A 15,422-nucleotide genomic window follows, 5' to 3' on the forward strand; every position below is an offset into this window, starting at 1 on the left:
CGACTGCTTGGTCAGGTTTCTGCAATATCTCGGTCAGTATCACCACCATCCATGAACGAATCACGACGGGGATAAAAAAAAAAAAAGAACGTACGCAATGGGCGTCATCAGGCCACAAATCTCACAGATGTGCACGCGGAACGCATCCGACACCTCAAACAGACGCTCCTTCAAGAAGCTCGCCGCGCCATGCGCAATCATGCAATCACGCTCCATTTCACCGAACCGCAGGCCACCGTCACGTGCACGACCTTCGACGGGCTGGCGCGTCATGATCTGCAGCGGGCCGCGGGCGCGCGCGTGGATCTTATCGTCGACCATGTGGCGCAGGCGCTGGTAGTAGGTGGGGCCGAAGAAGATCTGCGACCGCAGCTTGCGGCCCGTGTGGCCGTGGTACATGATCTCGAAGCCGCGGGACTGGTAGCCGTGCTCGCGGAGGAGGTCCGACACGCTGTCAACCGTCACGTCGGTGAAGGGGGTCGCGTCGCCTTCCATGCCCTTGAGCGTTGACACCTTGGACAGCAGGCACTCGATCAAATGGGCGATGGTCATACGCGACGGAATGGCGTGAGGGTTGATGATGATGTCGGGCGTGATGCCCTCGGCCGTGAAGGGCATGTCCTCCTGTCGGTATGTAACACCAATGGTACCCTTTTGACCGTGGCGAGACGCAAACTTGTCGCCGATCTGCGGGACCTTGGTGGTGCGGACTCTGACCTTGACGTAGCGCATGCCGTCCTGGTTGGTCGTCATGACGACTTGGTCAATGATGCCGCTTTCCGTGCTGCGGAGCGGCGTGGACGCGTCCCGCTTGACGTGCTGGTTGGACCGCTGGCCGAGTTCAGCGTTGTCTGGGTTGATGGGGCACGTCTTCCCGATGATGATATCCTCGCCTGAGACGCGGATGCCGGGGGCCACAATGCCGTCGGCATCAAGCTTGTCGTAGGTGCTGTGTTTCAGACGGAGCGTGTCGCTCCTGTTGGGCTTTTCGAACTGCTCGACAATGTTGATACCGACTCGTTTCTCGCAGTCGGTGTACGAGCGGAAAAAGAGACTGCGGAAGATACCGCGGTCGATGCTGCTCTGATTCATAATCACAGAGTCCTCTTGGTTGTAACCAGAGTAACAAGCGATTGCGACAATGGCGTTCTGGCCGGCCGGCAGTTCCCGGAACTTGAGGAACTCCATCGACCGCGTGGTGGCAAGCGGCTTCTGCGGGTAGTAGAGAATATTGGCCATGGTGTCCATGCGCCGCGAGTAGTTGGTGAGGAAAAAGCCCATCGCCTGCTTGCCCATGGCGGACTGGTATGTGTTCCTGGGCGATTGGTTATGATCAGGAAAGGGGATGATGCTTGCGCAGATGCCGAGGAGCATGCTCGGATGGATCTCGCAGTGCGTGTACATGTGAGTTGTCGGATTTGGTTTCGTCTTGATCCGGTTATTGCCCAACCCGGAGTTGTCCGGCTCGATCCTTCCCATCTTGCGGGCACGGAACTGATCAAGATCCTGGGGGGTCATGCAGATCATGACCGTCTCCTCCTCCTCAGCATCAAGATACTCAATAGCGCCCGACTTCAACAGGCCTTGCCAGCCCCAGTAGTCCGGGTGGTATTTGCCCAGCTCTGCGTCCATCTTCAGGCGCCCAATATGATCCTTGTTCAGGATCAGTGCGCCCATCTCAGCGCCGCTCTCGCCATTCGGTTCTTGCTCCACCGTGAACAGCGGCCTCATCACCCGACCCGCATCTGAAAAGATCTTGAACTCACGGTCGCGGATGTCTCTAACGAGCGAAACCTCAAACGAGATAACGTTCTTTCTCCGCAGCCCCTGAACCAGCGTGACAAGATGCTTTGGGTCTTGGTGAACACCCACCCAAGTGCCGTTTACGAACACCTTGGTGGCGTTCGGATATCGGAGTGGTTCGTACTCCTCGAGCACTTCCATACCTCGGGCGATCATGAACTCAACGATCGGGTCCGCGGGGGTGCCCACACTGACGTAGCACATCAGTGACAAGTTTTTGACGAGACCGCAAGCCTGGCCTTCGGGCGTCTCAGCCGGGCACACCAATCCCCAATGAGTGTTGTGAAGCTGGCGGGGCTTTGCAAGCTTTCCGTCGCGCCCGATGGGTGTGTTGGTGCGCCGTAAATGGGACAGGGTCGAGGCAAAAGTGTAGCGGTTCAACACCTGCGACACACCGGCAGTGGAGCTCGCCGCCTTCTTCTGGTCGCCCCAGTTACCCGTCGCGAGTGAGTACTTCAACCCATTGGTGAGTGTCGAGTGCTTGATACCCAAGGGGAGAGAGAAGTTCTTGTTGGTGTCGATGCAACGCTTCATGTACGACATCAGGTCCTGCGTCATGCGCCGGATAACGTTCCGGAACAGCTTGGCCAGGAGAGGGCCGGGAAGGTCCAGTCTCTTCTTGCCGAAATGGTCGCGGTCGTCGGGGTCCCGGCGACCAAGGGCGCACTGGAGCAACCTGTGCACCATGTACCCCAAGAAGAAGGCTTTCCGGGTCTCGCAACCCTCAGTCTGTGAAATATGCGGCAACATTTCCTTCTGGAGCAAGTCCTTTGCGGCCCTCACGCGGTTCATACGGTTTTGGCCGGCGTTACCGTTGCCACGCTTTCCTATGAAATCGAGAGCGATCTCGCGGTCTTGAATGCAGAAAGCTTCTTCGATGCAGGGCCTCAGGGCCTCGAGCATCTGTGTGTCTGTCCGATCGTAGCAAATGTGGTTGAGGATGTCCTCGTCGGACACGATGCCAAGAGCGCGGAAAACGATGCCGAGTGAAACGTCCTCGCGCACATATGGCAGCGTGACGCTGACTGTGTTCGCCAGCCTTCCCTTCTCGGGCGAGCCTTTGGAGTGCAGTTTCATCTGCAACGACGAAATAAGTCGTGAACCCTTCTCCAGCGCTGAGCGGATCTCGGCCTGGTACGAGACGCTACCTCCTGGCGGCTTCTTGAACACCTGAACGATATTGGCGGCCGAACGCTCTTGGGCGATGAGCACCTTTTCGCTGCCGTTGATGATGAAGTAGCCACCCTGATCGTAAGGGCATTCATTGAGAAGAAAGAGGGACTCGTCGTCCTCACCAGCCAGATGGCAGACCTGTGACTTGACCATGACTGGCAACTTGCCAAGGAAGATTAGGTCGCCCTTATCCTCCCCTCCCTTTCCAGAACCCTCCGTCGGCCCGGTATCCTCCTCCTCCCAACGGATGGTTTTCGGGGCCTCGCCTGTCCGGGCCATGTACTCCTGCTGCTCTTCGTCCATGTCCTTTAAAGCAACCTCTTCGTTGATAGCGACCCGAGCACGCTTCGTTACTCTGCAATACATAGGCGCAGAGTAAGTCAGGTTGCGGTCGCGGCATTCGTAGGGCAAAAGGCTCGTCGTTTCGCCGGTGGCTTCTGTGAGCATCGGCTTGGAAATCAGCACATTGTCGAAATGAATGTCGTATCTCCGCATCGCAATGTCCCGGCCGCCATCATCGCCCGGGTTCGGGTGATCGAGAGTCAAGTCAGCGTACTCATCGACGAGAGACTGGATTGTGGTAGATGTGAACTCGTCAAACGAGTCGATCTGTTGCGCAACAAGGCCTTTGCAGTCGAAGTGTGATTGAATAACATCCCAGGTGTCTTCGGTTGTGATGGTGTCATCGGTGTCTTCGGCATCCTCGAGCTCGGCCTCCTCGAGCTCGGGCTCGGGGTCGTATTGCTCGTTCTCGTTATCATAGCGCTCTCCGAAGCCAAACTGGCCTTGGGTCGCAAAGTCGGCCATGTCGAGACAAGATGCTCGAGAGAATGTGGCCGCTGAATTAGAAATCGGGTGTCGGTCTTGTTTTTTAAGAACTCGTGTCCTTGGCGAAGGAGGGGTTAGAGGTGTGGGAGAAACGGAATAGAGGTAGGTAAGAATTGCCGGCTACAGCAAGAAGAAATAACAGAAGCTCAGTCACGATGTGGGATGAGCGAGCTTAGAAATCGCCACAGGATGCGGGGACGCGGTCGGTGTATCAACTCGACGTGCGCAGATGGTGTATCTTATCAAGGACTAAATTGTGTCCCGTGATGTGATGGTAGATGATTGATTAGGAAGTAATTGTATAATTTCGGGTCGAAAGTAACCGCGGTCGAGGGATCGTGGATGGTGATTGTTTCGGTTTGAAGTTGGTTGTTGAGGTTCGAAGGCGATCGGTTGCCCGTCGATTTTCACAAGGCTTGAAAGACGCGGCAAAATCCGCTAGTCCCTATGCAGCTATCAGTCTTGGCGCAGCTTTGTTGGGTGCCACACCTGAAGACGCCACACCTGAACACGCCACTTGAGTTCCTCGGGTCCACAACAAAGCCCCATCTTTGCTGGCCTGCAATTAACCCCGTGGGGGCACCAACGCACCAACTCAAACTCTCCTGGGCATTTTCTCACATGCCATTTATTTAGCGAGTCAGCTTGTGCTGCACTCAGTCATTTTCTCACTGAATGGTCTTCCTCGTTCCCTGCACTCGAGTCATTACTCTCAGCACGGTTCTCAACCAGAAGGAAGCCAGTCAATCGGGCAACCATTTCCTTCCATGATGTTCCTTCTTCTAGCGTCCTCGTCGAGGCGACTAAATCGGCGATCCGGCCATCCGCCGCCCGACGCGTATGGAGAATTGGAGATCGAGGGTTGGACGGCGCCATTCCCGATACAGACACAATTAAACGGTCTTTGGTAGCCCTGTGGTCCAGAACCCGAACGTGTGGGACCACTTCTGTTTCATCGTGGACGCCAGCGCCGTGGGAAGTGCGCAGTGATCCTGGTCTCCTGCGGCTGGGCGGGGTCTGGTTGTGCATCCTGTGCTCCTTGCCGCCAAACACCATTTCGTCTACGCTAATGTACGCTCCTGGGTCTCAACGTTGCCAAGCGGGTCGCCGTCAAAAAACGTCGACATGGCGTGTGCTCGGATCCTTCGGTCGTCGGGGGGCGGTCTTATCAGTGACAGGGACATGACGAGAGGAGTATATCAAGTGAGCTCTGTCCTCAATGTTGAATCGCTGGCAACCCATCGCTCAGGCATCACTTAAAGCCGTCCTCCCATTTTTAGTTTCTCTTCAAGGTTTCACTCCTTTACCTTTCCCTTGACGGCTTCATAAACCACCGCACAGGATGCGCTCTACTCCCATTCTTCGTACAGCCTTGGCTGCTGCCCTGCCCCTCGTGGCATACGCTGCCGATGGCAAATCCACCAGGTGGGCTCTCCAGGGATATCTGTATGCCTTGGGGGAAGGCCAGTGTCACTGACACCAGACAGGTACTGGGACTGCTGCAAACCATCATGCTCTTGGCCCGGAAAAGCCCTTGTGAACCAGCCAGTCTACGCTTGCAGTGCCAACTTCCAGCGCATCACGGATTCCAACGCCAAATCTGGTTGCGATGGTGGCTCGGCCTTCTCCTGCGCCGACCAGACGCCCTGGGCCTTGAACGATGACTTCGCCTATGGATTTGCGGCCACGTCGCTTGCTGGCGGGTCAGAGGCTTCGTGGTGCTGCTCCTGCTATGAGTGAGTAGTCCAGGGTGAACAGCAAACTGCAATGACTTGTCTAATTACTCCCAGGCTTACCTTCACTTCGGGTCCCGTGGCCGGCAAGAAGATGGTCGTTCAGTCCACCAGCACGGGTGGCGACCTGGGCAGCAACCACTTTGACCTCAACATCCCCGGCGGCGGTGTCGGTATCTTCGACGGCTGCTCGCCCCAGTTTGGTGGCCTCGGCGGCCAGCGGTACGGTGGCGTGTCATCCCGCAGCGAGTGCGATGCGTTCCCGGAGGCCCTCAAGCCCGGTTGCTACTGGCGATTTGACTGGTTTAAGAACGCCGATAACCCGAACTTCACTTTCCGTCAAGTGCAGTGTCCCGCCGAGCTCGTTGCCCGCACCGGCTGCAGGCGCAACGACGACTCTAGCTTCCCCGCCATCGCCGCCCCTTCCAGTGGTGGTAGCAAACCCAGCACACCAGCCTTGCCCAAGCCTAGCTCCAGCTCGAGCCCCGTCGCCGTCCCCAAGCCCACCTCGACCCCGGGTTCAGTTCCGAAGCCCACCTCGACTCCGGGTTCGGCTCCCGAGCCCGCCACGCCAACCAGCGCCGTCCCCTCCGTTAAAACCTCGGCGTCCGCTTCCCCCAGCAAGTCTTCCTCTCCTGTTTCGTGCGTCACCGAGAAGTATGGGCAGTGCGGCGGTAATGGCTTTACTGGGTGCAAGACCTGCACCTGTGGCACAACCTGCAAAAAGCAGAACGACTGGTACTCGCAATGCCTTTAAAATTCCCGTCCACTCATGGCGTTTCCAGCCAAAAAAGGATATCCAATGCGATCAACATTTGCACGTGGAAACTCAATCCTACCTAGCCTTTTAATTCTTGTACATTTTTGGTCTCGGTTCTTTTCCGACACCATATATAGGCCCATCATATCTCTTTCCATTCTTGGCCGCCCTGGCCCTCTTGTATTCTTAATTTCTTCAACTGAGTTCTCTTCCTCAGACCCCACGTTAAGTTCAAGCACGGGGAAAGCGTGCCCCCAAGTTTCATTTTGATATCTCCCAGATCCAACGCTATCGAGCACAACACCAAGATGGAAGAATAAAGATGTTTACAGCGCATTGAAATCACATCCCGAATTGGGCAGCTCACATCAACCACTGCCGCATGTGTTGTAAAACGGCGGCCAGTCCCCTGCCGCGGTAAAAGAAGACGCTTACACAGCACCCAGGCGGTACGCGCCAAGCGGTCTGCTCACCGGATGGGCAAGTTCCCGATCCGTCAGCCCCGTCTATTTCGAGCGTCGGGTGAAGGCCACACACTCAATTTAAGCACGAGCCACGCGGCGATAGCTTGGTCCGGCGGATGAGCGCGCTGGACAGCCGCGCCTCGTGGCACAGCTTCCGGAAGTCATCAGGCCCGGAACCTAAGCGCGACTGCGCATCGTGATATCGTGGGTTGTGAGCTAATTGTGGTCGTGATTGTGAACTTGCTGGTTCTTTTGTAGCTGCATATAACATGATAAATCTCCCAACATATTTCCTTCATTTTCATCATCACATCACCAGCCTCATCATCATCTGCTTACAAGTTCCACGCTTTTGAGCATTCTATTGCCAAAGACTCGATTAACACGACCTAATTCACCGCCAAACGACGAAACCACACCCCAAACCCACCAACAAACCACCACCATGCTCAACCACCACACCCTCCTCGCCGCCCTGGCAACAGCTGCCACCCTCCTCGCCCTCCCCAGGGGCACCACCGCAGCACCCACCACCACCACCACCCCACCCCCCAACCTCACCAACGCCTCCCCCCTCACCACCCACACCGTCGTGGCCGGCCGCGGCGGCCTGCGCTTCGACCCGGACAACATCGTCGCCACCCCCGGCTCCGTCATCGAATTCCACTTCCTGCCCGCCAACCACAGCGTCGTCGAAGCCGCCTTCGACGCGCCCTGCCTCCCCAAGGACGCCGCCTCCTTCGACTCGGGCTTCTTCCCCGTCCCCGCGCGCGCCGATGGCGGGGCGGTGCAGTCCGGGGGAGGTGTTTCAGTTTGTGGTGAGGGATGATGGGGAAGCCGGTGTGGTTTTATTGTGCGCAGGGGATGCATTTGTAAAGGGGGGGATGGTGGGGGTGGTGAATCAGGATTTGGGGAGGGGGAACTTGAAGACGTTGGGGGGGGTTTAGGGAGTTGGCGGGGAGGTTTGGGGGGGTGGTTGCGGGTGTGCAGGGACGGGTGTTGGGGGGGTGGAGGGGGGAGAATCCGAATCCGTTGGCGGGGTTTTGAGTGTGGACGGGATGGGGTGGTGGTGGTGGTGAGGGTTGAGGGTGTGTGGTAGAGGTGGACGAATGGCTGCACTGAGCATTGCATTGGTGGGCGTTGTTTGCATTTATGGTATCTAGGTTCATAGCAGTGTAGCAATCTGGGTTTATTCCTGTTTGAGCCTCATCTTGGTGCATTCTGATGCTATAGGTAATGTCAATGAAACCGGAATACTACTTCCTTCATCCACATGCAGGTAGTATGCATGCTGGGTTACCAGAGCGCTAATCCAACCCCACGTAACAAGATACTCCCCAATTTCCACGTTGTCAAAGTAACTACGACGCTTTATTACCCTAGATGTGGTCGCCCCTGTGGAGGAGGAGGGTGTTGAGACTATGACACCACAATCAACAAAAGAATGGTGCCATAGGTAGCAGGTGCCTGGGAACCAAGACCATTGATGTCCTCGAGTTCTAAGCACACAGTTTGCACATGCTTTGTTAACCAACACAGGATGGAAAGCAGCGAAAGAGGTATCAGGAAGCTGCTACGAGCCCGTTGCAATATATAATTTTATAACTGGATGCTCCTGCTTCCCCTGCAGACCCTTTCCTTCCCGTTACTACCCACGGCTGTGCAGAAACAGGAGCTGAGACAGAGGTACCTGCCATCCTGCATACAGCTTGTACACGCAGCTTATTTGCCAGAGCATAGGCAGCCATATTAGAATACAGGCAAAGATCAATCCTTAAACTGCCACCCTTCGACCCTTTCTACTTTGTTCTTGATATTAAAACATCAACAAGATGAGGGTCAAGTATGTTACCGAAAATTCTCGAGGCCACTCCAAATCCAGCGCGATCCAGGAGCCCAAATCTTCCCTTAAATTTGAGATAGCAAAGGCCTCCACAGCCAGGGAGTTGGTCCCGGTCCATCCCTGGTTCTGCGAAAAGCTCACGGGAGTGCATGGCTCCATGTCGGCAACGTTCCTTATCCAGCCCCAAGACTGTGTCCAAATTGCGACCAAATTCCGGCCGTTCGTCGTCACGGTTACCAACCCACCGGACAGAGTACCAGGGTCTCTGCCGCGGTATAAAGCCACCGTATCCATCTTCTACAACAACAGCGGCATTCGAGTTGCGGATCCGAGCCCTGTGGTTGAACATATCGACCGCCAAATCTCGTTGGCGAAGGAATTATCCCCAAACACGGATACGGCGGGAAATATGCACTTCCTTTTCGATAGCGTCAAGGTCGACTATGTCGGCGAATTCACCATGCACGCGTCCATCTTCCGCCCGGACGACGATCTCAACGGCCCCGCGTTCCTGACTACGCCGTGGAGCACTGTGGTCAAGGTGCTCCCCCCAGTTCGCCGAGTCAGGGCCACCCCACTGAGTGAGTCCCTGCACGAGCTGAAAGAAAGATATATCTAACTCCCTCCCAGCCGCCCACGAGCGTCTTGTTTTGGCAGATTTGGGCACACTGAGTGAGTCCCTGCACGAGCTGAAAGAAAGATATATCTAACTCCCTCCCAGCCGCCCACGAGCGTCTTGTTTTGGCAGATTTGGGCATCAAGTCAGATTTGGACCGCGCCAGCTCATCCAGGGCTGAAACAACCAAAGAAATTAGGATGAAGCGCGGATAGTGGTTACATGGTAACGTGTAACTACGTCTTTCAGCGTGTCGTCGTGAAGAATCATAAATATCCGGTATTGTGGTTAACTTGCAAGAAGCCCTAGCGTAGAGGTATGAGTTGTAACTATGGAGAACCTATATCAAGAAGTAACTTGCGCAGCGCCGGATCTTCTGACGTGATGTTTTAATGTGACAGAACAACAAGCGAGGCATCTCCAATCTAGCAGCACACCGAAGGCAACTGAAGCTAGATGTGCACACCTGCCCCGTCCCTACTCCCGAGGATCACTCCGTCCTCACTTAAACAGATACTTCGCGATAGCCGCGACACCACCGGCTCCAAACCCCTCCTCCACCGCGCGATCCATGAGCTGCGAGATAAACCGCATCCCCGTCCCATCCACGCCCTCCTCCTCACACGTCTGCAGGATATTCCGCATGCCCGCCGCCTGCATCGCCAGTGGATTACCCAAATCATTCATCCAATCCTCCTTATCCACCTGCTCCGCCAGCAGACTCACATACGGCACCAGCGCCGTCAGCACCGGCACCATGACCCCATTCCACCGCCTTCTTGAACCACCCCCTTCTCCCCTCCATCATCCTGCCCCTTCTGCTTCCCCAACAACGCAATCCCCGTAAACGCCCCCATAAACATGCCATACATGGCCGTCAACGCCGCCACATCATACAGCGACGCCGCGCCCGCATCGTCCCCGGCCACGTACTCCACCTTGCCCACCGGCTGCAGCAGCGCCGCCACGCCACCATCCTCAAACTCGGCCTGGCTGGTACCGTGACCGCCGCCGCCGCTGCTCAGAATGACAAAGGACGCCGGCGTGCCCACCAGCTGCGGCGTCACCATGATGCCACCGTCGAAGTAGGCGGCCGCGCCGAGCCCGGTGAGCGTGGCGGCCATGGCGCGGGCTTGGGTGGGCGTGCCGTTGGTGAGGTTGATGATTGTTTTTCCGGTGAGGGGGCCGGGGGTGTCGTTGTTGTCGGTGGTGGAGGTGGTGGCGGAGAGGGGGGCGAGTGCGGTGGTGATGGCCGCGTAGTCGAGCAGGCAGATCAGGATGGTGGTGCTGCGGGCAATGGCGGCGGTGAGGGAGGGCTCGAAGGTGGCGCCGGAGGTGATGAGGGCTTTGACCTGGGGACGGTCGGCCGTGCGGTTCCAGATGGTGAGTTGAGGGGGGTTGGCGGATTTGAGAAGGGCGGAGGCCAGGGCCGCGCCCATGTTGCCGATGCCGATGGAGGTGATGGTGGCCATTTTGATTGGGGTCGAGAGGGTTTGGTGTTTGATGAGTGTGGTGATTGTGCTGTTGAAGTTGTTTGTGGTGGTGAGGAGAGTGGGATGGAGAGGTGGCGGGAGGATGGCTTTATAGTCGGCTCCTCACATCAAAGCCAGAGCCATGATACCGTTTTCTGACCATCACATCTCTCTAACCAAGCGATTTCTTCGTCTCCTAACTCAACGCACACTCAACACCATGCTTCAGCCTTGCGATGCATGCCTTCAGCCTCATTGCTTCTTGCACAGATCAGTAATCTTTCCAGGCCAAGACCACAAGTGACTCACGCCGAGTCGTTTAATTGTTTAGCATGTCTGTTTTGGGCCTTCCCCTCCGTTATTTCATGGGAACTGTTGGTGTTGAGGTTTCGTCGTCTGCATTCAGGGGTAACGTAGGGGCGGCTTGGCGCTTAGAAATCCAAGGGAAGAGATCTAGGCGGGTCAGCATCCGCCCGTCGACACGCGTCGAGGAAGCCTCTGCTTAGAAATCGAGGTCGAAGAGGGACACGAACGCACGTGTCGACGCGCGGGTGTGGAAATTATGCAGTGTTGGAGGCAAGGTGAGTGTCTGGCATCGGGTTGACAAGACATGGAATTCGGGACCCGGGAGCTATGTTGTGGATTTGCGTGCCAGTTTGGGTCTGGTTGGTCTTTTGGGAGAAGACTTTGACAGGGAAGGGTCAGAAACGTGAGAAGTGAAAGTATAAAAATAATAAAACAAAATCAATGAGTAACTGGACCTCGCCGACTGCCATCTGCTCCTCTCAGCTTCCCTCCTTTTTCTGCTGCCTCAACTGGTTATCTTGCTCTTCCTCCAGCTTTCCCACTCCTCTCCAACCAACCTCAGCAACCATCATCATAAAAATCCCCCCTAACCATACTCGCCCCCGGCTTCTCCCTCCCACCTCCAACCTAACCAACGTCTCCTCCCCCGCCACGTACCTCGGCCACCCCTTCTCCTTCCCCTTTCCCTCCCCCTTTCCCTCCCCCTTACCCTTCCCCCCATTTCCCCCACCCCCTCTCCCATACCTCTCCAACCCCCCCCACGGGCTCCGTCGCAAACCCCGCCCACGCCACCCGCATATACCTCCCCACCTCCCCCCTCCCCCTCCGTATCCCCCACCACCGACCCATCCACCGTCCCAAACAGCACCGCGACCTCCGAGTCATGGTACGCGCCACTTGGCGGGGTGGTCGCCAACTCCGTGTTCGGAAACACGCCGTGCCAGCGATAGCGCCAGGTGGGGATCCCCTCGCGGGCGGAGCGGCCGGCGCGCGCGGCGGCGGGGCACACGAAGTTGCGTTGGTTCTGGCCGTGCCAGAAGATGTTTTCTTGGCTGGGGGTGAGGGTGGGTTGCTGGGGGGGGACGAAGACGCGGAAGAGGCCCGATTCGTTGTCGGTGGTGCCGATGAGGAGGGGGATGTGCGCGGTGGGGTGGTGGTTGGGGTTGGTGAAGACGAGGTGCTCGTCGATGGTGGGGGAGTAGGGAGTGGAGTGGGGGGCGGAGATGGTGTTCAGAAGGGTGGCGATGAGGGCGGGGGCCGGGATGGATTGCATGCAGGTGAGCTGGGTGGAGGGCGGGGCGTGGGCGTCGCCGCAGTTGAGGGCGCGCGTGGTGTTGTACCAGAGGGAGGTGGCGAGGGAGGTAGGGCGCGGGGTGATGCCGCTGGCGGTGCCGGACATAGAGATGAGGCCAGCGACGATGGGGTCGTGCGGCCAGGCGAAGGAGTAGTCTGAATAGGGGTTAGACGTTGGGTGGAGTTGAGGGCCCGGGGGTGGGAGGTATGGACGCTGGACGGGGGTCTTCCGGGGTGGTAGACTGAGTGGGTGGTTTTAACTTACGATCAACGGAGGCACCACCCGCGGACTCGCCAAACAGAGTGATGCGTTTCGGGTCGCCGCCCGAAAGGATGCGATATTGTCGCGGACCCATTCAATAGCCATACGTTGATCGAGCAGACCGGAGGTTTTGGTGCCCATGTGGATTACCCGGAAATCCAAAGAAGGTGAGACGATAGCTGGGTTGGTAGTTAGCAAAGGGTCAACTTCGTGACGAGGCTTAGGGATGCTTACTTGATGGTCACTAGAACGACGTCCTCTTCGTCGGCAAAGAACTGGCCGTTGTATGCCGGCACGGCAGAGCTACCTACAAATGGTCAGTGTAAAGTCATCCATTGAGGCCGGCGTAATGTTACCTGAAACAAAAGAGCCGCCGTGGATGTAGACCATGACAGGCTTGCGCTTCTCGCCGGTCTGCGGCTTAGTCCAGACATTCAGCGTCAAACAATCCTCGCTCACCGGGATACCCGGGTTCGTGATGGTTGCGAGGATGCGGCGGCCAACTTCAGTAATACCGTACACGTCGATAAGTTCCTGAGGGAAGTCGGCATCGTAGGCGCTAATGTTAGACGGAAAGCATGCGGGCCCCTGGATTGTCACTTGTCAGCGCGTCGGCGCCCCAGGCTGGAAGGGCGGCACTTACAAAGCTCTTGCCGCCAATTTTCCCCTTTCCAGTGTACCGGACCGGAGGCTGGAACCGGAGGGCTCCCACAGGCGGCTGAGCATAGGGAATACCGAGATACTCGGACACCTCTGAGGCCGTGGATGCGGCGTGACCCTGGACGGCGCCGCTGGAGGTCTGGACGGGTTGCCCGACTCTCCACTTCGGAGGTCGGCATGCAGATGCCGCCACCAGCGGAGCTGCCAGGGCAATGACGAGGTGAAGATACCTCATAGCGAGATGCGGGTTTGCAGCCCTACTGGGAAACGAGTATTGTCACGAGCGCGGGCTCTGTAAACCGGAAATTGTTGTCGACCATATTCGAAACCGAGGCGAGTATGGTCTCATTACTTATGCTTTTTTTTTTGTTTTGTTTCTCATCATGTGTTGTCAGGCAGCATCGCATTCATTCCGCGGATTCGTGTCACGAGCCCTCAGTCCATGGTGTTGAGCCCGCTGGTGACAACGTTGGTCGGTTTGAATCCGAGCTCCCGCGTGTCGTTGCCAAATCGAGCAACACCAGCCAATCCCATCACCCTGCCTCGCAAGTTGCGGGACCCACCCCTTCTCAGCCAGATCGTCGTTGAGGACGAACGAATTGCCTCCTTGGTGCTTTGCAAGGCTAGCCAACCCGATGGACCGTGCAGACCTCCCCCCTGAACCAAGTTTGATGACGACTCAACGACATGGGTGGACCAAATACGAGCATGAATGTGGAGCGATATGTTGTAAACAAGGAAAGCAAATGGTATCATTATTGTTTTTGCTATTTTCTGCCGTCATAAATCTTCAGATCGTCGTCCGAGCCCTCTGGCCCTGCTACGTGGACGATGCGGCCTCCCGGGCCGATGCGCACGTGCATCAATTCCTCGTCGACTTCGAGTGGGTTAAGCCGCTTGCTATTCCAGCTCCGGATCGGTGGTGACTCGTTCTCGGTCCCGGCGGCTCCTGTCGGTGAGCTGATGCGGACCGCGTTGGAGCCCCTCTTTACGTTGACGACGAGGACGCGGAACATGGGGATTGCCTGGGCGATGATGGTGACGCCCGGCTCGAGGAAGTTAAAAATGGACATGAAAACCATAAAATCTGTTCGCTGGTTAGCCACCCCTGTCTGCAGATCCCCTTGGATGCTCGACGCGTACGGTAATTGTTGTCGATTGATCTCATTTGGTAAAATGCGCGGAAGATGACAATGGTGCCCGTGATGGCGCCCAGGCTCATGGCGAGTGTGAGACCCCACTTTTCTCGTGTTTCGAGTAGGAGTTTGCGGATGATGAACCAGGGGAATAGGGCGAGTAGAACGTCGATTACGCCGCCGTACACTAATAACGGAGTCAGCTTCGGTTCGTCCCCACGGATCCCAGCCGGGTCGTCGTACCGATGGTTGTCCCGCCGAGGTACTGGAGGTAGATGAGGTTGAAGCACTTGGTGTGTTGCGGTCGGAAGATGGAGCGCGGGTCCTCGCAAGCGGGAATCCAGATGGACAGCATGCCCGGGATGAGGATTAAGTTTGCTGTGACGATGACGAACCAGAGAAAGTAGAGCAGGAATCGGTTTCGAACAATGCGGGAGAGGGTGATGGCGAAAGCGACCTTGGTCCATGCCGTGGCGAGGGTGGTCATCGAAGTCGACGTGTTTTGGAAGAGGAAGAATTGGCGTTTATCATCGTCGGAGGCGTAGCCGGACGTGATGGTGCGGGCGAGGAGGGCGGCGGCAACCAACAAGATGCACTGTCCGGGAGGGTTAGAACCTGAGTCACTTGGCCCCATTTCCATCCCATCTCTCGCTGCCACCCATAATGCAGCCCATGGCGATTCCCAGACGTACCCATGATATCGAGAGGACAAGGTCATCCCACCATAGCTTTGAGAAGCGATGGCGGCACCACAGGCGCACGAAGAGGAAGGCGCCGGAGGCGCATGTTAACACCCAGACGGCGACGAGGGTTTGCGAGAAGATGGAGGCGTCCCCATTGTCGCTCTGGTAGGCATGATGGGCTCCGTTGTCGTCGCTGCTCATGATGGAAGCGCGGTCATGGTCGCAGACTTCGCAGTCGCAGCCAAGGTTCCCGACAACAAGGAGAGCAGGGAACGGCAGACGGAAGCACAGCGGGCGGGAGGCGAGGGAATTAACTGAAATGAAATATACGACGGTCGCCCGATGCAGCCCACATGGCGAACCGGGTTGTGCAAAGTTTTAAAAAGGGCT

General features: G+C 56.9%; 8 protein-coding genes across 8 annotated transcripts in view; 3 read left to right on the forward strand and 5 right to left on the reverse strand.

Annotated features, from left to right (window-relative positions):
- Positions 1-3,783, reverse strand: part of CHGG_08507 (DNA-directed RNA polymerase II subunit RPB2) — a gene marked incomplete at both ends in the record, with an annotated part of 4,206 nt that extends 423 nt beyond the window's left edge. Inside the window, 2 exons of the mRNA XM_001226433.1 lie at positions 95-3,331; positions 3,533-3,783. Coding sequence (XP_001226434.1) covers positions 95-3,331; positions 3,533-3,783 — 3,488 coding nt within the window. The remainder of the gene's footprint in view (positions 1-94; positions 3,332-3,532) is intronic.
- Positions 3,784-4,464: 681 nt separating this feature from the next.
- Positions 4,465-4,860, reverse strand: CHGG_08508 (uncharacterized protein; the record flags this gene model as incomplete). The annotated part of the gene is made up of 1 exon (XM_001226434.1): positions 4,465-4,860. One exon carries the CDS (start codon positions 4,858-4,860, stop codon positions 4,465-4,467), a length of 396 nt encoding a protein of 131 aa, XP_001226435.1.
- Positions 4,861-5,146: 286 nt separating this feature from the next.
- On the forward strand, positions 5,147-6,294 carry CHGG_08509 (uncharacterized protein; the record flags this gene model as incomplete). Its single annotated transcript, XM_001226435.1, has 4 exons — positions 5,147-5,229; positions 5,292-5,540; positions 5,595-5,887; positions 5,993-6,294. The coding sequence occupies 4 exons, from the start codon at positions 5,147-5,149 to the stop codon at positions 6,292-6,294; spliced, it is 927 nt and encodes a 308-aa protein (XP_001226436.1).
- A 912-nt stretch (positions 6,295-7,206) lies between these two features.
- Positions 7,207-7,590, forward strand: CHGG_08510 (uncharacterized protein; the record flags this gene model as incomplete). Its single annotated transcript, XM_001226436.1, has 1 exon — positions 7,207-7,590. The coding sequence occupies one exon, from the start codon at positions 7,207-7,209 to the stop codon at positions 7,588-7,590; it is 384 nt and encodes a 127-aa protein (XP_001226437.1).
- A 1,003-nt stretch (positions 7,591-8,593) lies between these two features.
- Positions 8,594-9,435, forward strand: CHGG_08511 (uncharacterized protein; the record flags this gene model as incomplete). Its single annotated transcript, XM_001226437.1, has 3 exons — positions 8,594-9,185; positions 9,235-9,276; positions 9,326-9,435. The coding sequence occupies 3 exons, from the start codon at positions 8,594-8,596 to the stop codon at positions 9,433-9,435; spliced, it is 744 nt and encodes a 247-aa protein (XP_001226438.1).
- A 237-nt stretch (positions 9,436-9,672) lies between these two features.
- On the reverse strand, positions 9,673-10,692 carry CHGG_08512 (uncharacterized protein; the record flags this gene model as incomplete). The annotated part of the gene is made up of 2 exons (XM_001226438.1): positions 9,673-9,874; positions 9,983-10,692. 2 exons carry the CDS (start codon positions 10,690-10,692, stop codon positions 9,673-9,675), a joined length of 912 nt encoding a protein of 303 aa, XP_001226439.1.
- An 892-nt stretch (positions 10,693-11,584) lies between these two features.
- CHGG_08513 (uncharacterized protein) lies at positions 11,585-13,448 on the reverse strand (the record flags this gene model as incomplete). The annotated part of the gene is made up of 4 exons (XM_001226439.1): positions 11,585-12,505; positions 12,557-12,732; positions 12,865-13,087; positions 13,197-13,448. 4 exons carry the CDS (start codon positions 13,446-13,448, stop codon positions 11,585-11,587), a joined length of 1,572 nt encoding a protein of 523 aa, XP_001226440.1.
- Positions 13,449-13,980: 532 nt separating this feature from the next.
- Positions 13,981-15,233, reverse strand: CHGG_08514 (uncharacterized protein; the record flags this gene model as incomplete). Its single annotated transcript, XM_001226440.1, has 4 exons — positions 13,981-14,300; positions 14,357-14,536; positions 14,593-14,944; positions 15,042-15,233. The coding sequence occupies 4 exons, from the start codon at positions 15,231-15,233 to the stop codon at positions 13,981-13,983; spliced, it is 1,044 nt and encodes a 347-aa protein (XP_001226441.1).
- Between the last annotated feature and the right edge of the window lie 189 nt (positions 15,234-15,422).

This window comes from Chaetomium globosum, genomic scaffold (assembly GCF_000143365.1).
Source record: "Chaetomium globosum CBS 148.51 scaffold_6 genomic scaffold, whole genome shotgun sequence".
NCBI lineage: Eukaryota > Fungi > Ascomycota > Sordariomycetes > Sordariales > Chaetomiaceae > Chaetomium > Chaetomium globosum.